The sequence below is a fragment of the Empidonax traillii genome, unplaced genomic scaffold (assembly GCF_003031625.1).
Source record: "Empidonax traillii isolate 1590-97213 ecotype Southwest subspecies unplaced genomic scaffold, ASM303162v1 scaffold17:size2698205, whole genome shotgun sequence".
Lineage (NCBI taxonomy): Eukaryota > Metazoa > Chordata > Aves > Passeriformes > Tyrannidae > Empidonax > Empidonax traillii.
Genome location: NW_020955210.1, coordinates 699,884 through 725,246, shown reverse-complemented (window position 1 = coordinate 725,246; position 25,363 = coordinate 699,884). Strand labels below are relative to the sequence as shown.

Here is a 25,363-nt window from a genome sequence, read left to right as displayed (position 1 = left end):
TAGACAACTTATTTGCACAAATTTTCCACACTCAACATTTTAATGAGGAAAAAAAAAAAATCGATTGCATAGTTGCCTGCAGCCTTTACCTACATCACATCCAGTCAGACTGGCTGTTTCTTTGCAGCCAATCTCTCATCACCACCTTCAGCAGCATTTATGAACTAGAACCTTTTAAAATCTGAAGTCTTTCTATGCAAAGGCCTCTTGAAAGGACTAATTAAAGCATTTCAGTCATACAGTGAACAGATAGAAAAGCACACCCAAAGTTATACTTCCATATAAGAATTGACGCCTTTGCTTTCTTCTAAAAGGACGTCTTTTGTATAAACTCCAGCTCACTGCACCAAGAGTAAAGGTAACACTCTATTCCTCAGTGCATTAACTTTCCCTCTGTATTGAGGCACTTTTGTTTAGAACCATTGTTCACATGCACCATCTCCCTGCCAAAAGTAGTTGTCCCCACTAATGGCTACTCCTCACTGCCTCAGTCAGACAGTGTCATACCTCATCATTTTCACCAACAAGACTGACTGTTCGCATTACCTTAAAGGTGTCACTGAACTGGTCCTCAAGAATTTGCAGAGTTGTGTCCATATTATTTCTGACACAATTAAACTTATTTGTTTTAACACTCTTCCACTCAAAGAACTGTTGAAATACCTCTTGAGTCATATGCTTCAGATTCTTGACCATACATCATCCCCAGAGAAGCTGTCAGCTTCTGTGTGTCAAGTAAATCCAGCAAAAACAGTTTTGCAAACAAGGTGAATTCTGTGACCATGTATTACCTACAAAAATCAAGATATTTAACATAGAAAAAAATAGCACTATCTGCTGGTATAAAATTATTTTTACTATGAGGGTCTTTTCTATATCCATTGAAGTATATTTTACATTCCACTTTCCTTTGAGATCAAGTGCCAGTATGTCTACCAGAAAATGCAGTGCAGAAAAGGATCTCACACAGAGATCATCAAGTTTGATTTTTTTTCCTTGAAAAAGGCACCATAAAAAACTTAACAGCTCATAAGAAGTCATTTATATTCCAGTTACTTCTTCGCTGTGGACTTTAAAGTCACACTCGTCAGGATAAAGAACAAAATGGGGTTCAATTTATAATACTCCTTATAGAGCTGCTCAGCTTCAGAAAACAAAGTGAATTTTTACTAGGAAACAAGATGAGCAGCCAAGGAATGCTTCTGAATTTAAAGTCACTGTCAGGAGCCTTTTAGACCCTTGAGCAACCAAATGGAACACCAAAAAAAACGACTGACACCACAGGCTGGAAAGGGACAGCAATGGCCTCCCCTTGCTGAGGGCTGCAGGTACCGTGAAGGTCAGGAAGTGACTTTAACCAGTTTTATAGGACTACACATGACTATCCTGCAACCAGACCTGGCACTACAAACACACCATAGCAAAATTTCAGACTGGGGCCAAAAGAATAAGAATTTCCTCACGTTATAATTAACTAAATACAGTGATCAAAAAAAAAAAAAAAAAAAAACCACCAAAACAAACAAAAAACCCCAACCCTCCACTGAACAGCATTTTATAAAAATTACAAAACCACTTTCATAACAATAGCTACTACAATGAACAACATTCATTCAGTATAATAGACTGTTTAAACAGCAATTTTCAACTGAGCCAAGTGACATGAGCTTTGTACAAATCTGCTTGTCTACAAGCAAATACCAGGAAAAGGTCTGTGCTAAATTTATGGAGGCTATTGAAATCATTCAAGCGCACAACAGGATTTTCTCGCATTTTTCTGAGTAGATGGGATTCAGTACACCAGGATACACATAGACAGGAAAATGGCACAGCAAGGTAAAAGCTGGGTTCAAATGGAACAGTCTGAAGCAGGGAGGAAAAAAATCAACCAATTTAACAGCAAGCAAAAGCAGGTAATAGAGCAGAGAAAAGTGCTCAGTAACAGTTTCATATCCAATATCACACACTGTTTACAAAAATCATAGCACTAGTCACACCAGGATAGTATCTGCATGTATTCCATCGGGCTGTCCTCAAGGAAAGAATCCTATAAGTTAGCTCCTATTTCACCCCATTTATTTTTCATACTATAAACACATTTCTCTAAAACACTAGCAACTTCATCAGCATAGGGGTACAGAAGCAGTTTCCAGAAGGATAACATCCTACCATATGAAGATGTCTCAGTGGCCTATGTGCATTTGTCCCAGCCACTATTTCTAAGCGTGCTGATTCAAAGGGAGCAGAACAAGCTACTGCACGCTATCCATGAGGCAAAGGAAACTTGCTTACAGATAGATAACAGCTGTTCAGCTCACACCCTGGTTTGCTTTAGGGTAATTTCTGTGTATACCCACACTCTTGGCTTTCCTCTCAAGCAATGCAGTATTGTCACTTGGAAAGCATGGAGCTTATCAACCGGTTATTTCAGTCCCAGCCAGCTGAACCCAGCTGTGGCTGAAGCTGTTTGAACTGGCCAACAACAATTCAGAAGGTATAAAATACAAGTCAGAAGAGATGTCTGACGAAGAAGAGAGTTTGCAATGCACAGCCTCTGTGAGAGGGGCATTAGCTCCCAAAATTCTCCTCTGAGAGAATTTGGAAAAATACTCCTTTCTCTAGGACAGCACAGCATGACCACTTCAGCTCTATAAAATTGCAAACAAGGTTCTCACTAATATTTGGTAAACACTTATTTCACTTTCCCTACATGGGAAAACTATTTTGGTCTTCCAGCTCCTAACATAAGAGAGGACCATCAGCACAGTTAAGCTAAAGCTCAACATTTAATTAACACATTTAGCAACATTTCACTACCCCTTCAAACATTTTCTAAACACTTTTAAAACTTCACTTCTGTACAATTATGCAGAAGATGCTTGATGCCTACCACCTAGTGGATTCACATAGCATAGCCTTTAAACACTCATACAAATATCCCAAAACCAACCACAAAGCAGAAAAAAACATACAAATAACACACCACAACTTTCTTCTATCTGAAGGAGCAGGACTCTCACAGTGCCTCCAGTGATAAAAAGGCATGAAATGCTACCTATGCACTAACTTTTTCCAATTAGATATCAATCTGTACATCACGCTATAAAAAAAAAAAAAAAAAAAAAAAAAGAGTATGAAACATTTTTAATGGCACTGAAAAATAATTCCATTGGAAATTGAGTAATTCCATGAAAATTTAACTGCTTCAGTTTATTAATGCTGCTCCAGCCTTATACAAACTTATGTGCAGAGTGCAATCTTGGCAATTATTCATAAGAATTCAATCTCATATATGTGTGGATGAATAAATCTCTGGAACTCATACAGACAAGCTGCCCAAATACCAACAATCTTTTTCACCTCTCCACACACATTTGCACAGTCAAAATTAAGGTAAGTAATATTTCTGATGTTAAAAAGAAGAAAATAAATTATTTCTGATAGCAAAAGTCCTTACTGCCTCTACAGAGCTTATTTCTCTATCTACATCCTTACTTTGTGGTTTTGGGTTGTCTGAGAGGAAAAGAGACTCTTGGTAGGAAAGCAGGTAATCCAATCACACAACACATTACCACAATTTACAGGATAACTGCATTGATGTTTTAATTGTAATTGTAATTAATCAACCAGGCAACCAAACTCTAGTTAATACCAGTTGAAGCACTAGAGAAAATTGTAATTGTAATTAATCTCATTAACAGCCATCTTCTATTAAATATTCTGTGCTCTATGAAGTCTTGTTAATCACCAAACACAGTTCCATAAAGCAAAAGCTGTTTCCTAAATCCAGGATCTAGATAATAATTTCCCTCTAGAAACAAAATATCTAGGAGACCAATATCACAAGTAAATTAAGTATTACAGGAGTCAGATGTACAACTTACCTTGGAAGTTTTACGTAAAACTTCATCTGCTGCTGTCAAAGTCTCCAATTATAAAATGTTTAATGCTGAAAAATTGCCCTCCACAGGTTCTTGGTGTTTCAGAATCTCTACTGATCAGAGCAATCTCCTTACCTGTAACACTCTTGAGGGCTCAGAGGGGGCAGTTGATCCACTTCCAAAATTAATTCTTTCACTGCTGAACACAAGTTCTGCTGCACCTCATCTTGCAAGATAATCAATTCATCTCTTTCATCCTATGCAGAAAGAAAAGTAAGTCAGCAACTCTCACCCAAAAATGAGTGAAAAGGCTAATTTTTTGAACTTCCACTCCTATGGCATGACTACCTTGCACAAATACAGCACCCTTCACAGTGTAAATATATGACTACATGATCAGACAACTAAAGAAATAGTTGCTGCATGACTGTTGATAACAGCGGGAATCTTAACTGCCACTGAAAATGTAAAATGTCCTGGTTGTCCTGTGGGTTTTGATTGAATTATAGAAATCAGAATTTGGACTATCCACGCTTCCATACATCCAAAATTACATCTACAGAGTCAGACTGCAAAAGATTTCGTACTGGAAAAGAATGCTCTAGAATTAAAAAAATCCTTGCCTTTTAGTAGGAAAGGCAGGTGACCTGTGAACTCCCTACTGATTATCTGCAGAAAGATTATTAAACTAAAGAAAATTTTGTAGAAAAAAACCCCAAAGCTTCCCGTGAATGACTGGCAGGATTAATTACGTTAATAGGAGAGGAATTCCATATTCATAACAGACAAGGTACCTATCAGACTTATCAAAACCAAATCTTTTGAAATGGGTGAAAGAAATTAAAAATTCATACTTGGAAACTTGTTGCAATGCTCTTTTCACAGTGATTTAACTCAGCATGCCCACAGAAATATGAAAACACATATGAACATAGAAAACCAAGCTCCAGCTTTATGAACCCACTGTAAAGGTTTGCTATTTCCTTCTGCATCCATTTCCAAAAATAAATTTTAAAAAATTAAAACGATTGAAGTAGCTATAACATGGAGTCCTGATGTGTGTTCCCTTCCCTATCACACACATGCTGCTTCAAAACCTTGGAAAGTCTGGTGTGGAGGGTAATTATTAGTGAGGAAACAGAAAACAATAGAAGAGTTAACCATGGCACTAATAACAGTTTCACATAGAGCCAAAGAACAGTCAAATGAACACCTCCAACTAAAAAGAAATATATCATATAAATGTATCTGTAATATCAATATGTATACACAAACACAGGTTCAAATGTGGTCTTAAATTTCGTTTATTTAGTGAAATCTTAGAAATGGACTTAATCAGCAATTTTTAAGTATCCACCATAGACTAGAGATCTTTTACCAGTAACAGACAAGGGCAGAATGAGATCCAGTGGTTGGAAATTGAAAGATGGAGAAGCTCCAACTAAAAATAAAACCCCAAGTTGTAGCACACACTGCTTTAAAAACAGATTAGCAATTGAACAGTTGCTGTAATTCAGCCACACATTATTAGGCTGGATAATAAAAATCAGTGGATTTAATTGCACTACAGAGGGTGAACAGAAAGTATTGCTTTAGCACTTAAAAAAACGAAACAACAACAATAGAAAAGATTTAATAGGCACTCTTGCACTTTTGGGCATCGCTGGAGACTTCCTGCTGTTTTTCCTGCAAAAGGCAAGGAGTAGTTTGTAAACCAGTTCTGTAACATGCTGCATAAAAAATAATGACCCCTTGTCATAAAAACACTTTCCAAGACTTCTACAGAATATCACTTCAAAAACTAGAGCAATTGAGACTTAATGTAGCAGAAGATTCAACCAGGCAACCAAACTCCAGTTAATACCAGTTAAAGCACTAGAGAAAATTTAACAGTCTGCACAGGACTAAATGACAATCAAGGAGCTCAACAGATGGCTCAGGAGCCACAGGACAAATTTCCTTCCAACCTGTGTACATGGGACACTTCTTGGCTTAGATAATGCCCATTAGATAACTTCACAGAGCATTAAGTACACAAGCAGTATTTTTTAATAGTCTGCTTTACAACGATACAAGCTCTTCACAGTAGCAAACATTACAATTAAATTCCTTTAAAACAGACCAAAGGCTTCTCAAATTACAAAATCTAGTTCATTAAAAAAAAAAAAAAACACAACAACAAAATCCACCACACAAACAACTGCACAAACAACACCACATAACCAACCATCAGACTTGATAATATGAGCTGCCAATCTGGCTCACCATCTTGTTTCTCGTGAGTATAGCAATGCTAATGAAAGTCCACAACAGCAGTACTTGGCTCTCTTTAGTATAAGTTAGTACTTTGCAGTATGTGGAATAGCTAAAGGTAGGTCTGGCATCAACATCCATCCTTAAATTGTTCAAATTATCCCAGCAACCCCCACTTTTTTTTTTTTTTTTTAATGAGCAATGAAGAGGTCCCCTTTTTTATACATTAGCATGTTATTTTTCATGTTTCCCAGCAAAAAAGAAAAAGCTGAATATGTACACTACAGTCTCCAGTAAGTTTCAAAATTGAAATCACAAATTAAACGACACATCCATGTAACACTAACTACAGTGTCTGAGAAGTCAGCCTGTATATTACACCCTATAAGTACCTGCTTCCATGGCAGTCAGGGGAACTTCTAATTACCCCTGTTTTTTCATCTGTAAAGATACAATCCTTTCGGTAATATTTCTGTAGGAGAGCTGGTAAAGTGATCATCACCACTACATTCCTCTTTGGACACAGAATTTACATAAAATTCTATTATTAGTTTTGAATGTATTTTAAGCATTTCCATAAATACCTTATTAAAAAAATATTCCAGTCGCCCATCCTCATTTCTGGGACAATATCTAGGAGAGACACAGTTAAACCACCATAAACCAACTATAAAAGCACAGACAATGAAAATTGAAATAATGCCACTTACTCTGCACTCAAACTTTATTGTGTTTACTCACACCCGGGATGGCTGTTTGAGATGCATTACATTTCCCCAAACCAAGATAAGATGTTCACTTCCAAACGAGCCTTGTGACAGTGAGAGAGGACACCAGCACTTCAGGGAGGTTAAAGGAAGAGCACATTGCTTAGGCAGCTGAACAGCAAGATTTAACTTTGTAAAGGCAATTTTGGCAGCTAGGTTAACAGATTGAGCAGAATTAAACAGTTTGCTTTAGTTTAATAGCCAGCTATTTCATCCATCTGTTTGGGTTCACTGGGCTTCCTGTACAATGGATTTACACATTTTAACTGAGCAGGAAGTTAAGTCAGTGACATCATCACACTTAGTTGCTAATCAAAATGCATATCAAAAATGTCTGCTAGCCAACCTACAGTCAGTATAATCTAAGCAGGTATGACAGGCAGACTAACAAGCACACCATTTACTGTGTGCATCTGGGACATTTCTTGTATTTGAAAATACAGTAGCCAAGACTGTGGCATGGTACAGCAGAGAAACTAGATCCTTAAAAATCAAAATTACTCTCAGCAAAATAAAAAATTAAGTCACTATGCCGCACATTGTAGGGACAGGCAGGACAGGAGAGGTGGAAGGGGGGCACTGTATGTAATAGAAGTGTTAGAATGTATGGAGCTCACAGTTGGCACTGGCACAGTTGGCAGCCTCTGGATAAGAATCAAGGGGCAAACAAGTAACGTGGATGTCATTGTGGAAGTCTGCTATAGACCTCCCAGCCAGGATGATGGTGCTGATAAATTATTCTTTGAAGAACTAAGGGAAACTTCCAGGTCAACTGTGCTTGTCCTTACAGGGGATTTCAATTTGCCAGAAACTGAGTGCATCACACAGCTGGTACAGCCTGGGCCAGAAGATTCCTAAAGACCTGGATGACAACTTTAGGTCATAACTTGGAAAGATGCTTTCCTTGATCTGCTGCTTGTCACTGGAGTGGATCTCATGAGAGAAGTGGAGATTGGTGGCCATCTTGGCCACAGCAACAATGAAGCCATCAACTTAAAAATCTCTGACAGGAGGAAAAGTGGCAACAACACCTCAACTCTGGATATGAAGAAAGCAGACTCCAGGCTGCTCAGGGTTTTGGTAAGTAAGGTCCCCTGTGCAAATGTTTGTGCAGGTGCTGGCACCCATCAGTGACGGTCAAACACGAACTCTTAAGGGTAGGCAATTCCCAAATGCCAGAAATCCAGCAGACGATGCAGAAGGCCAGCTTGGCTGAACAGGAATCTTCCCTTGGAAATAAGACAAAAAAGAAGGTGTATGCCCAGTGTAAGCAAGGTCAAGTGACACAGGAAGAGTTCAGAGATGGTGATTGCCACTGTAGGGAGAAAATCTGTGTAGCCAAAGCTCAGCTGGAGTTGAAGCTGCCAGAAATGTGGGGACAATACAAAGGGTTTTTTCAAATACATTAATGGTAATAGGCAGTAGAGAAACATCATCAGCCCATTACAGGATGAGGATGGTCACCTCACAAACAGGGACAGACAAAGGTAGAGGTGTTAACACATTCTTTGCTTCTGTCTTCAACAGTTGATGGATCAAGGGAGTCTCAGTGCCCTCAGCTGGAGGACCATTACTGTGAGAATTATCAGCTCCCAGTCGAAGCTGAGATTTTGTGGGATCTGCTGCTCCAGCTGGATCCCTACAAATCTATGAGGTCTGATGGGATTCATCCAAGAATCCTCAAAGAGCTAACTGATGTCATTGCAAAACTTCTCTCGATGATTTTTGAGTGTTCTTGGGAATCTGGAGAGGTCCCAGATGACAAGAAGTTGGCAAAGGTCCCAATATTCAAGAAGGAGGACTGCGGAAACTACAGGCCTGTCAATCTCAATTCAAGCTATATGGAGAAGATTATTCTGGGAGGTACTGAAAAACATCTGAAAGACAACACAGTCACTGCTTAAAACCAGCAGGGCTTCATGAGAGGAAAGTCTGGCTTACCAAACCTGATTTCCTTTTATGACAAGGTAACCCACCTAGCTGATCAGGGGAAGCCAATTGATGTCATCTTTTTGGACTTCAGTAAAGCCTCTCACAGGAGCAAACTGTCCAGCCCACAGCTGGGTAAACACATCATGTGGTGGGTGAGCAATTGGCTCATGAGTCGAGCACAGAGAGTAATAGTGCATGGGGTCTGGCAATAGAACTGGCGGCCTGTCGCTAGTGGGCTTACACAGGGCTCTATCCTCGGCCCTGTGCTCTTTAACATCTTCATAAATGGCTTGGATGCAGGACTGGAAGGGATATTAAGCAAGTTTGCAGATGGCACAAAACTGGAAGGAGCTGTTGAATCGCTCGAAGGAAGGGAGGTCCTGCAGAGAGACCTTGATAAATTAGAGGACTGGGCAATCACCAACCATATGAAGTTCACCAAGGGAAAGAGCTGGATTCAGCTCCTGGGATGGGCCAGCTCCAGGTGATCATACAGACTGGGAAATTAGATCCTGGTAAGGGACCTGAGAGTCCTGGTCAACAGCAAGTTGAATCTGAGTCAGCAGTGCCCTGGCAGCCAGGAGGGCCAAGCATGTCCTGGGGGGCATCAGGTAAAGCATCACCAGCTGGTCGAGGAAAGGGATTGTCCTGCTCTGCTCTGCACTGGTGTGGCCTCACTTGAATATTGTGGCCAATTTTTTCACTGTAATATAAGAAAGATATTCAGCTCTTAGAGAGAGTCCAAAGGAGGGCAATGATGATGGTGAAGGACCTTGAGGGGCAGCTGTATGAGGAGCATCTAAGGGCACTTGGTCTGTTCAGCCTGGAGAAGAGGAGACTCAGGGGAGGCCTCATCGCAGTCTAAAACTTCTTTGTAAGGGGAAAAGGAGGGGCAGGCACTGATCTCTTCTCTGTGGTGACCAGTGACAGGACCTGAGGGAATGGCCTGAAGTTGTGTCAGGGGAGGTTTAGGTTGGATATTAGAAAAAGGTTCTTCATCCAGAGGGTGGTTGGGCACTGGAACAGGCTCCCCAAGGAAGTGGTCATATCACCACGCCTGACAGAGTTCAAGAAGCATTTGGTCGATACTTTCAGGCACGTGGTGTGACTCTTGGGGATGCTCCTGTGCAGGGCTGAGAGTTGGACTCGATGATCCTTGTGGGTGCTTTCCAACTCAGCATATTCTGTGATTCTGTAATCTGTGTGGCACTGCAAGACTAGCATGATGCCAACAAAACTCTTATTCTGTATCCTTCACTTGCCAAATACTTGAAAATACTTCAACTCCACAAGACCCTTAAGGTGTCCTGCTTCCAGCTGCTACCTGTTAATCTTGAAAACTACATTAATTCTTCAGAGAGCTCCACACTTCCAAACACATTCCCACCTGCATAACCCTTGCAGCACCTGGGCACTCTGGGGGATAGCTGACATCCTGCAGAACTTCCGCCTTCTTTAATTTTCCCGATTTAAAATATTTGTGACACTGCTATGACAACTTCCCCACTTCAGATAGCAGGAATTATTTTTACAGCAGCATGTTCTTGGAAAGTAATAAGATTTCATGCCACCATTCCTTTGCATCTTCTCTTAGGCAATCAGGAATAATATCAGAATGGGTCAGGAATAATATCAGAATGGGTGGGGGAGCCTGGAGGGGTGTGGAGGGGGTTGATTTCTGAACAAAAATAGTTTTTAAGCCACACATGAGGCCACACATTGATCACACAAAACAAGACGGCTACACAAACACTTGTGGAGCTACCAGAAGCAGCAAAGTGCTGTAAGCTCCTTTCAGCAGTATTTTGAGTATTTTGGCAGTGTAACACACTACAGCTCATCATGCAGAGATGACTTTATTGTTAGCCATTCACAACTGAAATGGATGACAATGTCCAGACCGTCAAACATATTCCAAGAAACTAGTCCATCACTCAAATAGTCTTCAAGAATGAAACACTTTTTCATTATGTTTGTCATGGAAAAATGCTGCTTGCTGGGGTTGGAAACACAAAAACAAAACCACAAGCCCAAAATACCTCATACATACTCTGTCACCAGAATGGCACCAAAGAAATCATCTCCTCTATTAAATAAATACCTTTGAGACTATCTAGTCACACCACAGAATCTGCATCCAGCCTAACTTTGGTCCACATTAAAAGTTTTCTTTTCCTCAATCTCCGTCTCAACTGAGTCAAAGCAAAGCTGGCCAATGGGGTGAAAACAAGTTCTAAGATGGCTTTGCTTTACTTACGGGCTGTTGTTCAACAACCCCACTGAGCTCAATCATCCTGTAAGGATACACAGGTATACTTCCCAAGAATGCCAAGGCAATGGAAGGATTAAAAAAAAGGTTTATTTCACATGCAAGGACGACTTTTAAAAAATCATGCATGCATCAGGCCCCAGAGCAAGAGGCAAAGCACCTCCTCCTTCAAGGCTTCTTGTATCTTCTCTCTCTCTTCCCTCACTCTCTCTCTGGCCGGAGGAGGCCACGTACGTGTCTACAAACATGTTATCTCTCTGCATACCAGAGAGCAAGGCTGAGAACTTCTCTTGTTGTGCAGGGGGGAGGAGGGGGAGCACTGAAACTGCCTTTGAGAAAGAGCCACCACCTTAGGAAGGAAGTCGTCCTAGTGAAACGAGTTCTAACTTCCCATTACAAATTCTTCCAGAAATGTCTCTCTTCCTACAGTCTCATGTAATCTCCAGAAAACTGAAACTGCTACTATCTCACATGGAATCATTACATGAGGAATTCGTACAAGGAAAGCTTGTGTAAGGGGGTCCCTGAGCAGCCCTGCCTCCTGGGTAACTTGCAACCTGGCTATTTTTCTACACATTACTCCCCTATACAGGATGCAACATTAAAATTTCATCTGCTTAGTAACACTTATCTCAATGGTGTCAAGTTTAAACACTGACCTGCGTTTTAGTAAACAAAGGAATTTCTTTTCACCAACAAGAATCAAATGTATGCCATGCTCTAGATGTTTTCCATGCACAGGCAACAAAAACAGAACTTACTTGGGTTCTCCTCATAGCTCAGTGTTTCCTATTCCATTTCACAAGCTGCTAAATTCAGTATAACACAACAAAGCTTCGTAAGCAAACATGTTTAAAATGGTTTAAGTTATACCTGAAAATAGCCACAACACATTCTCCTGGGTACACAACTACCATCCCTTCCCTGCCTTACCACAAATCCTGCCACAGACCGAGGACACTTCGCGTTCCCAAAAGCAGCACATACCCATCCTTATCAACACAGCCAAGCCTGCACACCCACGCAGGCTCCTTCAGATTTGTGGCTCCAGAGAAGCTGCACTAGATGGCAGCTTTCCCCTGTACAATTCCATCTTCCTATAGCACCGCATTTCCACACCGCTGCCCCTGAGCTCTCCACAGGAGGGAAGCACGCACCAAGTAGTGACATGCTGCTACAACAGGAGGTTTTGAAGACAGGAAACGCAGCTGCAGAGCCGAAGTGCTTTCTATTACAGCACAGAACCCTCTAAGCTACCGTGTTCTGATTTCCTTATATTTCTTTGTAAAATCAAGGGTGCCAGAAAGTCTATGTTTAACACACACATACCAAAAACAAAAAAACCCTGCCACAAGTACATCAGTTGTGGCAAATGTAGCAAAGCCTTCAATGTCATCTAGCAAGGGAGAAATGTTTCCGTGCTGTGCTCATGCTGTCCAGCTACACTTACAAAACTGAAAGACACTGTCAGTAGCTGCCAAATTATAGCTTCTGAGAAAAAAACAATTTCAACCTACCATATTTCTGCATAATCGAATCCTCCTTTAAGCCAAGTCATATTCTGTCCAAACCTTCTACAGCTTTTCCAAGGAACACAGAATAGTGAGAGAAACATCTGCAACCATTTTTATGGCTTGTGAGAGCTGCTCCCCAAAATGACTGTTCTTTTTTTATCTGCCTAAGTTATAAGGAAGAAACAACATTTTACCAGGATTATTTTCGCAACTCGGACAGTTTAAAAATTAACACTATTCGGACTCCTTGAATATATGGATTTTGAGATAGCACTTGCCATGTTAATAGCCTAGTTTCTTTCAAAAAGTCAAAAAGTAACACAATTTGTCTCATTCAGCTCTAATTTTTTTTTTTTTTTTTTTTTTTTGAGGAAGGATCAAGAATACCTTCATTATACCTCAGTACTGACAAGGCTGTACATGGGAATTCCCTCCTGCTTCTAATTTTCCTTTTGTTCTGTTTCCTCCTTTGGTATATTTTTTTAACTCATCTTCCACAAACACATGCACCAATTCACACGTTCCTTTTTAAAGGAAATAATGGTCACTGCTATTTCAAGTCTTCTTCCCATTGCACTTTTGTCACTTCTTTAAAAGCAGAAAGGTAATTTGGGCTACCCAAAGCCATACACCTCTCCCAGCAATAGAGATACCCAAGGAGCTCTGACTACCCAGTCACTTCTATCAATTTACTAATTAGCATCTTCCTGGAAGATGGACTTGAAAACTCTTCTTGCTACAGTGATGGTAAAAGGGCAGAAGTGAACCAAAGTTATCTGATAAACACCGAGAAACAGATCATGCAAATTCCAGTGTTAGCTCCCAAAACACCCAGGTTTCAGACATGCCTTTGGGAAATACTCCCCTCTGCATAGAACACTGCATTTTTCTTAGAAAATTAGGAAAACAGAACGTTTGGGAAACAAAAAAGCATGCATGGCTTCGAGAGATAAGCAAGGCAATGATTAATAGTATTATTTTACCAAAAAGAAATACATACCTAACTTTTTTCAGTGCCTTCACCCCAGCAGCCAAACTTCTTGTTTTCATTCCACTGCAAGTACGTTGTTCAAAGCTTTCCATTTTCTTAGATGATTCCTTCTCTATGAATTATTTATCATTTTTGAAACAGTGTTTCAACAAAGTGAGAGAAAGATAGATCAAAAGTCACAACAGTCAACCAAGGCTACCAACACGCAGACCATAATTTAGACTTCTGAAAACTAGAGATAAATACACACAGAGCTGGCCCTCCTCAAAACACTGACAAAAGGCCTAGAAAGACATACAAACCAATGAGAATAATTTTATTATTAGCTTCACAGAGCTTAATAGTTAATTTCCTTCCTCTAGTTTCAGTAGTGGATTTCTTCAATTACTCCATATTTACTAGCAAGTCTTCAGACAACATGGAATTTTTTGCCTCCCTTGTGTAAAAATGCCTACTCATTAATTCAGGGAAATCAAGCCCAGGGAAATCTTTAAACTCCTCACTCCCATCACAGCCACAACTCTAAACAGTGAAGAAAAACCTTCATTTTACTTACAACCAGCCTGACCTTCCTACAAGGAGTATCCTTAAGAAAAAATAAGGAATATTCTTGACCCCCAAAAAAGCACAAGCACCACATCAGGCTATATTTCTCCAGGGGCAACCTAAATTTGAAAACTCCTGCCCTGATTCCACAGAGATGCTTTTATAAACTCCAGTTTAGGTAATGAAATGCAGACTTGTAAATGTTTTTAGCCTTTCGGACTCATTTGACGATATTAAATGAGAAAAAACAAACAAACAGAAATGCCAACAAATGAACAAAACAAAGACATATAGAGATATGAAGAGTTTTGTATTTGCAGATATGCTTCCAAAGTCTTATGACGGCAGGGTGTTTTTTGAAGTACCCCTCAAAGCCACCACCACACATCACCCTTCTCAAATAAATCGTTGCCTACCATAGTGTTTTTAGCAGGGAGGAAATATTGTCTCACTTAAAAGAATATCCACAATCTTTTCTTTTAAAATAGTTTATGTGCAATCAGCACAAAATAGAAATTAAAATTTGTAGAAAACAGGCTGTTTTTAAAAAATCATCACACTATATGTAAGAAATGCTTCTAAGATTTTCTTGCATTTAAATGGCTTTTCTTAGCTGCAATCATGTATTCTGTTGCTTATTAATTTAGTTTGCATCGAAACAAACATCATATCTTCAGTGGATGCAGAATCTGATGTTCTAGGAAAAGTTAACCAAGTAACAAAGCTGGTTATGACTAGTTTTAGTCTGCAAGAAAAAGAAACAGTTGGGTGGAAGTTTGGGGTTTGGGGATGTCAAAGGGATTTACAAAATGGCAGATTTTCCTTTCATATCTGTAGGGATAAGAGTTTGAACAACATTTTTCCGAATTCATGCAAACATGATTTTTTTCACACAATCTCTTCATACTTCTGCCATTTATCACCATTCACAGCCTTCTTAAGCCTATCAGTAACTAAGTATTGTGCTTCTCTTAGAATGCTAGGAATCTCCCCTGGAGATAAAAAGAAGGATCCTTTCTATTAAGCAGCAATTAAGGAAATACACATTTTTATGCAGTTCTAAAATTCTACATCTGTTATGATTCTGTGGTGCTTATAAATTTTCAGCCCAAGACAGAGAAAACTGTTTTTCCCTCTAAGTGAGGAAAAAACAAAACAAAAAGAAAGGCAAAGATCACACCCTTACACACAAAGCATGATTTTAATCACCAAGTGATTAACCTGAAAACCTTCATACAAACCAGAAGTTTCATCAAGTGTGGTGGCAAGCCAGCATATACACCAAGGGGAGCTCAGGTCTAACCTGGACTGAAAAACCTGTGCTAACACCTATTGTCAGCATCTCCCTGCACCAGGGCAAGACAGCCTTCACTCAACCAGTTAATTCCTTCTCTCTTCCAAAGAACAGTTCAGAGCTGAACTGCAGTATGATGAAACTATAAGACAGAAGCATTGTCAGAAACACTCGCAGTGAAAAGTATCTACTTTACATTTCCATATACCTGAAGTTCACATTTCAGCTCTTGAACCTTCAGTTCTAGTTCCTTCTGCTCTGCAAGAGATTTATATTTCTCCTTCTGAGAGCTTGTTTCTCTTCAGACAGCTTCTGATCTGATCTTATTTGTCCCAAGCTTTTGTCTGACACTGAGGTGGAAGCTACAATATTTTCCTTTTAAAAATTAATTAAGAGGAATTAATTTTTTTTAATCACATAATTTGCAAACAACCCTTTGTATGTTTTCCCCATCACTAACTGAAAAGCCTTTTCCATCCAAAAAGCATCTTACAATATACTTGCATCTTACAATACGCATTTACAATACCTAACCCACAAAAGTCAAACTCCATTGTAACTCAAACCTCCTATCCAATAAATAAGCCAAAGCATTTTAGGGTCAATGTTGGGATTTATACCCTAAAAGGTGTTTTTCTAAGGCCAGTCAGGACAACTTTGTACACAAACGTGCCTCAACACTGTGTGCCAAAAAGAAGAAAAGCCCTCTTCCTTTTTTTAAAATCAGATTCACAGCATATCTGTAGCTCAAAAAACAGGGCAGATCAGAGTATCAATATAATTCAGGATGAGACACTTTACTCTGAAGTTGGACTATTTTGAAGCACACTTCATTTCATGCTAGTATATGTTAACAACACAGACCTGCCTAACTGATCTAACTGAAAAACAGGCTTTGATACTGTGATGGCAAGCGGGAGGGCATGCCCTCAGGTGATTCTAAAATGTTACAGAAGATCATATTATGGAACACTGGCAAATTCTAAATAAGTTTTTTGGGAGAACATTATACTTCTTACACCATCTCAACTTTCTGAATGCCAAGTAACATTTTTCCCACCCACAAACATTTTCCTCAGCAGCCCGTTGCCATGGCAATCCTAGAAACTGCGGGGCAAGTCTCTCTAAAAAGATTTCTGACAACAACTGTATCTGCCAACTTACCACCACCTCTTGTCAATGTAATTACAAGTTGCAGACAAACCATTATCCCCTAAAGCTTACTTCAAACTGTGATTGCTGGCTTTATTTCTTATAAGCACACATTCTTACATTCCCACACAAATAAATCACCGTAATATGTCTGTCCTGCTAGGTAAATGTACTTTTACAATCCATATATTTCTCCAGTGAGTTTTTAATAGAGATAAATAAGGAGGAGATAGCTCCAAAAAGGCTCAAGGACAAGCCTATGGAAATTACACAGATACTAAAACAAGCAGCCCTGCATTGGCTATCACTGCAAAATCTGCTTAGATGCCTGCAATGTCCTGCAACCTTCACTTTCAGCTAAGCTTTCTGGTACCTTCTCTTCTGCTTACAAGCTGCTACCCCTTCCTTCTTTTCAAAATCTTGCATTAAGATACATCAGAACTGTCTCTCAAAATCAAACAGGGAAGAGCAAGCTCTCCAACCAACAATACTACTAATGTATAGTTTTCTACAGATTAATGTCCTTATTCCCACAACCACAGCATGCACACATACACACATGTATTTCCTTTCCATTGAGTACCAGTACTACCTGATGCTGAAAAGAGAAGAATTTAAATTTGTATTTTAGGCACCACTTCCATCTTCTGATACGCTACCATCCTGGAAACTGAGCTAATCAGATCATTTACACCAGGTGCCCTATGACATTCCACTGGCTTGCTTTGGGCCAAACGTATGGTTTCCAGAAAAATTCTGATTCCCTGAGCTGGCAGCTCCTCAGTCAGGGTGTCCTCTTGGGGTGCTGTACAGTGTTTGATCAGACTTCTTTATCCACTGTAAAATTGAAACTTTTACCTTCCAATGTTACTTCTGTGTGACAGCTATTTTTTTTCCCCTCATCTTTAGTGTTTCCTGGAGATGTGCATTTTTAGTAAACCCTGCCTTGACCACCTCTTCTCCAGTACCTATTTTTTTGTACTCTGCCTGGGCAACAACAGTACCGTCTTTATGCTTGGCTTTGTGATGTATTTTTATTTCTTTTTCAAAAGCTGGGCTGCTCATAAACTTCTTCCCCTCTAAAATAAAGATATAATGAAGTTGTATACTGGACACTCTGAAAAGTTTAAGCTGAAATCCACCATTTGTCTTCTGAGGAAAAGATGGCATCTTTAAAAACAAAACCCAAATAGCTGCACAGGTAAATCCTATGTTAAACACATTTATTCTGAAACAATGCTATTATCTGTATAACTACAACTGTACCTGACCTAATCACTGTCAACATCAGACTGGACTTCAACATCAATAGCTCTCCCTCAATATTCAGCCTTGAAGAATTTCGTATCATAACTGACAGAAATCCGAAGTCCCATCGACTCTCAATAGAAGTTGGCAACTGGGTTATCCAATTCTTTTATAAATCTGCTTTACTCAAACTATTAATGCAGAAATTGGGAAATGCCATAATTGGCAGACACCAGTTTCACCAAAGACAAACAGTTTGGAAAGACTGGGGAATGTATTCAAGCTCTTTGCAAGACATCTGCAAGAAAGTTATCGTTTATTGATAGAGTTTTCTTCTTATTTCCCCACCAGCTGAAAACCAGTTGGTTTTGTTAAAAATTAAGAATGGAAGTTGTAGGATCAGGAAAGCTACACAGAGCAAGCAAATAAAGCTTTAGCTCAAGCAATAAGAACTATTAGTAAAAAAAAAAAAAAAAAAACTCAAGGAATTCACAACAGAGATTTTTATCTGTCTTAAGAAATCATATTTAGTAATGTCAATAGGAGCACGGGAATGAGGCCATGCTCAAGGTCTCTTGGGATCTCTTCTATATGATAGACAAGGCAAGCTGGACAGATGCTTCCTGCTTCCTCCTCCTCTGGCAACATCCACTCCCAAGCCACTGGCTAGTGAAGCACAGGCAGTGCCAGTGACAACCCTTGAAGTGGCAGGCTATGACTGTTAAAGGTGTCCCAGAAAATGAGAACACCACTAGTAAAACTTACCAGTCCTGTTGCCATCATCTCCTGAGACTTTCACGTTCAGTGCCGGCCAGGAACAACAGGGTTCCTACTCCCACCTGCTATTTTTTCTCTTGACCAAAAGTGTGCGTAGCACCCAGGCATTCAAGTAGCTCATAGATGTAAGTGAATTTATCACAGGTTCTGTGACCAATGGAAGTGTGCTTTTCCTCTGAAGGGGAAGAAACAGAGGTACTTTGTTTCCTTAGTGCCAGAAAGAGAATTTGGGTCAGACAGAAATAGACTTGAGGCTCTGAAGATAGCAAAAGTGCACTCTAAAAATCACCTCCCCAGCACGATCTGAACCATTTTTGACAAAACCATTTAATTTCTAGAGTAGGTTCACAGCAACAGATCAGACAGACCTTCCAAGCATGCCCTACCTTCACAGTTAAACAGAGGACTCTTCCTGGGAACACTGTGCTGGTATTTGGCAACATCTGCTTCAGGTCAAGTAATCTAAATAAAATAAAATCTGTTACTCACCTGGTCACACATGTTTAAGTTCTGATCAGCTGGTCTCTGCAGTGCTCAGAGTCTGTACTTCTCACCAACACTGCAAACATTGCAAGTTTGGTGGAATTTTAACTGCATTCAGTCTATTCGGAATTTAAGGTTTTCCACAGTCAGTGCACAACACCTGACACTGCATAATAAGATAAAATATAAATCAGCAGAGGTTATGCAAACCTCCTACAGAAATGCGCACTGACAACTACTAGAATATAAGCATGATGAAGAGATCAGAATCTTCTGTACTGAGCCCAGATACACTTCAGAGAAAGGAACTGAGTTAGAGAAATCTCTTAAGCTGGCAGCTGTCTAAAAGCTTAGTGACAAAACTCGAAGTAACAAAACAGATCTCTGCTGGCAATTATTTTCTCTAAAGGTTACAGTTAACAAGCAATATAGAAGACTTTTTATGGCCAGATACGTAACCTAATGTTTCCATGCCAAATAGCCTGTCTAGAAATGACCATTTTAAATAGGAACTACTGGCCCTCTGTATCAGTCTCATAATGCTGATTAGCAACTCTTTGAGGTCATTTCCATCATGCCATTACCCTTTGGATGTTTGTCATAGAACTGCTACTAAATATGTCCTGGTTATCTCCTCAAGAGTACTTCATCCAGCACATTCAACATTACAGATTTTTAAAAGATCTTTCACACTTCTTGAGATGGAGTAAAGAACCACTTCTCTGAAATAAAGTCTTGCCCTCTTGTGAAAGAAAAAAACCGTAAGGTACAGTGGACAAAGAAACACAATTCAGCATTCTGTATATTACCTTATTGTAGTATTTAATGAGTGTTGGGGGGAAAAAAAAAAAAAAAAGAACAATGTTTCCATAATTTTACTGAAGTGTGAAGCCCAGCAAAACTTGCTCACACAAAATAAGCTTTTTCTTTAGGAGAGCCAACAGTTCTTAAAGAGAACTTAGCGAATAGAGCCCACAGCATAATCAAAGATAAAGAAAATATCTTAAACAGTGGTTGCACAGAATTAAAGCTTTTATATCCAGGTGGGAAAAAACAAACAAACAAAAACAAACAAACAAACAAAAAAACCACAAACAAAAACAAACAAAAAACCCTCCACCTATACAAAAATTACTTACCTTACTAAAATCAGGTTTGCCAAAAACTGCATTAATCCTAGGACAAGCTTCAGCCAGCACACAACATATTTTCAAGAGGTCATTACATCTACTGACATTCAAAGTGTGGAGAGAGCATGAAGTTCTTAACTGTCATTTTTAATAGATACTTGATGGCTTATAACAGCCAAAAATTAAATCAAAACAGTCACACAGCTGTTGAGACAAGTAATGCCCCACCTTAATCTTTCAGTCTTCATGATTTTAGGTACACTTGCAAGCCTGCTCTCAATTTCTTCCGAGAATTAATGAAACAGATCTGGGCAGGTAATGTACCCCAGAGAAATAGTTTGCAAAGAACAATTTTAACAGTTTAATTACCAGCTAGCTGTCTGCAGACCTTACTTACCAATCCTCACAAACGTTAGTATTCATGTGGTATCTGATTTCTTTCACTCCTTAATAAAAGAAGACAACAGCTCTTCCATACCCCTCGATCTCTTTACATGCAAACTTGGGTTTTGGTTTGGCTGAGAGGAGAAGAGTTTTTCCACTTACAACTTATCTGAACCACTGTAAAACTAGGTCAATTCCAGTAACATGGCTTTCAGTAGACACCATTCTACTCATAACTCAAAAGAAGGGATCCAGAGCTCAGAGCTGGAAAGAAAACACTCGTGCAACCAAACATTTAGTTAACCTTAGAAGCACACTCCTAGCTTTTGTACCTTACAATATTAAATAAAACACTGCAACTGAGTTTCAGAATGCCAGGGGAGAATTAAGTATGACTATTACATATAAAACCCCCTTTATTAGAAAAAGCTATTCCATAAACAGAATGAGTAAAGTTTGGTCCCCCTTCCCAAATTCCTACTTGGAACATGACAAGGAGCATTACCTCCACCAGCTGGCTCAAAGCTACACAGATGTTGACCAATATGCACACACTGATGAGCCTGCAGACCAAACAGGAAAGGCAAGCTGTGGTACTCCATCTGGATTTTCCCCTCTCCCTACTACACCCCCTTCCCCCTCATCGAAGAAAACTATTAATTGTTTGGGGTTTTTTACTTTTTCTCGCTCTCCCCACCTACACAAAAACTGACACTTTTTGGGTAGGAGATCTACCCCCATCAGGATTCCAACTGCCTCCTACAGTATTTGTCAGTCAATAGCAAGTATTTTAGTCATCAATTTTTTTTTTACCAAGTATTCAAGAAACTGTAGCTACAAACTTACTTGTCAAACATATTTTCATTCATCATGCGTTCACCGGATGAAAATTCTTTTTGACACTTCAGAAAAGAATAACTGTTTATAACTTCCCTTTAAAAGGGAGTAATTATACTTGTAATTCTGAAATCTAAATTAAATTATTTTTCTTTTTCCAACATCAAATGCTATCGAGTATTTTTACTTATACAGAAACTTGCTGAGGGGGAGGAGATAAGATTAAACATCTCAGCTAAAATCAAATAGTTTTCTGAATTAACCTGCACCCAAAATGTTACAGCTTCTTCAGCATGGCAGCCCACACCATGATCAAGGCCAGGTTGGATGGGGCTTTGAGCAACACGGTCTAGTGAAAAGTGTCCTTGCTCATGATGGGGGTTTGGAACTAGATAATCTTTAAGAGCCCTTCAAACACAAACTATTCTGTAATTCTGTGATATTGAGGGAAAGAAAAAAATACATTTTCCTCAAGCATAGGATTATGTACTTGTTTGTTTCAAAAAACACCCCACTTCACCTTTTTCGTACTCAGTGTCTCTATTTGTGACAAAGGATTCTGAAATCTGTTGATGAGTCTGATTCATCAACCGCAAAGTTAAACATTCTGAAGGTGAGGTGTGGCAGAGCTGATAAAATGCCTGATAAAGGAACAAACAAGTGATACTATTGAGAACTTAGGCTGAGCTGACACAGCTGGCCTGGAGACATCTTACTGACAGTCAATCAATCACTGACTGACAGTCAAGCCCAGTCCCACTTTCTAATAGCAGGGTCTTCTAACATATCCCTTTTTGGAGTGCGTGTGGAGTTTACTCCCTTGAGTGAGTCTGAGCAAATGAGAGTTCCCCACAGTTGTTGGTATGCATGAATAGCACCAGTCTCTACTTAATAACTGTCTTTGCTAGCTGTAATATAACCGATTCAATATTGCTTTACAGCTTCTATACTGTGTAGTAAATAATTCTGATTAGGATATTTTAGTCTAATCCTTATCATAATAAATATTTTTTATATATAAATTTATCTGGTTTGCAATCCTTAATTCTGCGGGATAAAGTTGTACAAAAGTTCAATTACATCTGTATGATTGTTTAGACATAAAACATTGAGCAAGTCTGGGGCTAGGATTGGATCCAGACCCAACTAGACTCCTCTCTGAGCAGTTCAGAAAGCAAGGGGTCCTTGCTGCACCTCGTGACTCAGCGGGAAGGCTTCTCTAATAAACATTGTTTGAAGCTCCTATTCTGCCCGTGACACAGCATTTCATAGGCAACATGTTATGGTTTAGCCTGGGACCTTCCCTAGTGAGGAAAGAACCCGTGGGATTAATGCCCAGCTGTGCCAGACAGCATGGGTACAGTGAATGTAAAACCAGCATGAAGCAAGGAATGATTCACTCCATGAGAAGACAAATGCTAAAGACTCCAAAGCAAGAGTAGGCTTCCAGGCAAAAGTAGCACATTTAGTTACCCAAAAAACACCCGACAACAGGTACACCTGTGCAAGGTCTTTTAGACTGGAAAAACTTTGGGTTTGTTTTCAATTACTTTTGTGCTAAGAAAAAATACTATCACTACCTGCAAAGTTGTCTCTTTTTTTCATTAGGCCACATGGCTACAGACCACTTCAAGAGAGAGGCTCCAGGGACGTACAGCCACAAGATCACCAACCGTTTAATACACACAACACTGTGTATGATGTAAAGACACTGACAGCTTGACAAAGTAAATCTGCTGTTACTGGTTGTGAATTCACACATCACATTCCTCTTCCTCCCAAACCTGAGACAGACAGACATGGTTTATATTTAGCATCAGAAACACACAGGATGGGAAGGAGATCCTTGCCCTCCACTTAGGATCACTGACCCGTGTCCATTCTCACAAATAGCCAAGGTACATCTAAGCCTCTTCACAGGATGATTAATACTAGTGAAAAAATGCTATTCTACACTCTAGGAGTGTGATAATAATGGCAAAATATTGATTGGAGTGCCAGCTATTTTAAAAATGAGACATGCTTACGCTTTGCCCAAGACCTATACAATTAGGTTTTAACAGTTTAGAGCACTCTTGTGTATGACAACAAACCCTTTCCCTCATGCCTGATTCCTTGGATCAGGGTCAGAAAGCGTTAATGTGTCTAGCTGAACGACTGATATACGCCCACCAATAAATCATACACATGAATTGTAACTTATCTGTTCTATGATATTTTGTTCAAAGTTCATGGCTGCTCTTGGAAAAACAAACCGTCAACAAGTACCAGCTAAAATGAGCTCTTTATTTAATAACAACTGTTAATGGCAAACACACTAGCATTTGGTCTCTGTTTTTACATTATTTAAAAAAAAATTATTTTGTAATAGGTGTATGAAGAGATTTTTCAACAGAATTGGAGGTTGTAATTTTGATCCTACATATTTTATTTTTTTTTTAAGATAAATTCAATTTTCACTTAAGACATGACATCCGTGTTTATTTTTCACAGCCAGCAATATTGAGATATATTGTGCTTGGTTTTTCATCTATAGATATAAATAAAATTTCAGAAAAAAAAGTATTATGTGAATACCAAGAAGCTGAAAGTATGCCTTCTAGTAAGGAACTGAGTTTCTTGGACATCATCAACATGAGTGAAAAGTGGTCAGAACTCCTAAGCAATACTTAAATGCAGTTGATATTTTTATAATTCAACATGTTTTCCAAAAACTAATATCATAAAATAAATGTAGGAATGTTTTCATATGATTTAAGTGCAAATATTAAATAAATTTAAGCACAGAATAAACATTTTTAAAAATTATTTTAACAAAACCAGTTCATGATGATAAAAATACAGCTTAGTAGGACTGAATTTGGCAGAGCTAACATTTAAAACTGACAAATATTTTCAACTTATAATGGCAAAAAAGCACAATACATTATTTCCTAAGACTTATCAGTCTTATCAGTATAAAAACGAACACAAAATAGAAATTTATTGTAACTATTAAAACCTCTGCCTTTAACAATATTTCTCTGTGAGAAAGCTCATCCCTGAAACACACACATTTCCAGAACTGCATTCCCTAGTGGGTATAGTCACGGGGATATATACAAAACTAGAATAAACTTCTGCTATTAAGCTTGTGATAATGTCTCTGAAAACTGATTTTTTTTTCTGTATTTTCAGTTACCTTTTTTTTTTTTTTTACCAGTGTTATTTATATTTGGGGTTTTTTTTCCTTGTGATTCCATTGTGAAATCTCCATTTACTCACAAGGCCAAGCAGAGGATATGTAGAACAGATTGCCAGCCAGGGCCAGAAGAGGGAGCTCAAATTAGTATTTTCACTTGTTAGGCTAAAGTAGCATGTACCTGTATAGAATGTAACGGTAAAGGTACTTCTATAACTTTTATAATTAATTAGACTCTTTGATGTATTATGCATTTAAACTAATGTAACAGATTAGCCTGTCCGATCTGCATCTGCAGTAACGGTTGTATAGGTAGCAATTAAGGCAAATGGCCTTCTTAAATCTTTGAATTTCAGCAACTGAGCCTTCCACTCCCATCTCACTCAGACTCCAGCTGTCTCCATCACTCACTGTATGACCCACATGCACTCCTAAGAACTCTCTTTCCCTAGCACAGCTGATATCTGAACAAAAAGGCAAGTTGCCCTGCATTAAATGCCTTCAAACTCACCTCTTTTCCTTTGCCAATCAGGCACATAGAGGCTCTCTGTCTGATGGGAAACAAAGCTTTCTAAGCTTCTCCCAGTTCATGTTGTAAAGCCTCAGTAAACACATACTATCTGTAAAGTCTCCAGTCATCCTCAAGTCATCCAAGAGACATCCTCAAGTATTTTTAAGGACAGATTGACTGACACCACTCTGTTTTCAAAGGAGAAAAACTTAG

General features: G+C 39.1%; 1 protein-coding gene across 1 annotated transcript in view; it reads right to left on the bottom strand.

The window, feature by feature from the left end:
• The window catches only part of STK31 (serine/threonine kinase 31), a 32,894-nt gene extending 10,849 nt beyond the window's left edge, over window positions 1-22,045 (bottom strand). The window contains 14 exon segments of the mRNA XM_027896630.1: window positions 547-667; window positions 669-774; window positions 3,345-3,406; window positions 4,017-4,138; window positions 12,620-12,766; window positions 15,656-15,705; window positions 15,708-15,822; window positions 17,527-17,676; window positions 19,114-19,191; window positions 19,193-19,226; window positions 19,987-20,033; window positions 20,247-20,346; window positions 21,723-21,791; window positions 21,990-22,045. Coding sequence (XP_027752431.1) covers window positions 547-667; window positions 669-774; window positions 3,345-3,406; window positions 4,017-4,138; window positions 12,620-12,766; window positions 15,656-15,705; window positions 15,708-15,822; window positions 17,527-17,676; window positions 19,114-19,191; window positions 19,193-19,226; window positions 19,987-20,033; window positions 20,247-20,346; window positions 21,723-21,791; window positions 21,990-22,045 — 1,257 coding nt within the window.
• Between the last annotated feature and the right edge of the window lie 3,318 nt (window positions 22,046-25,363).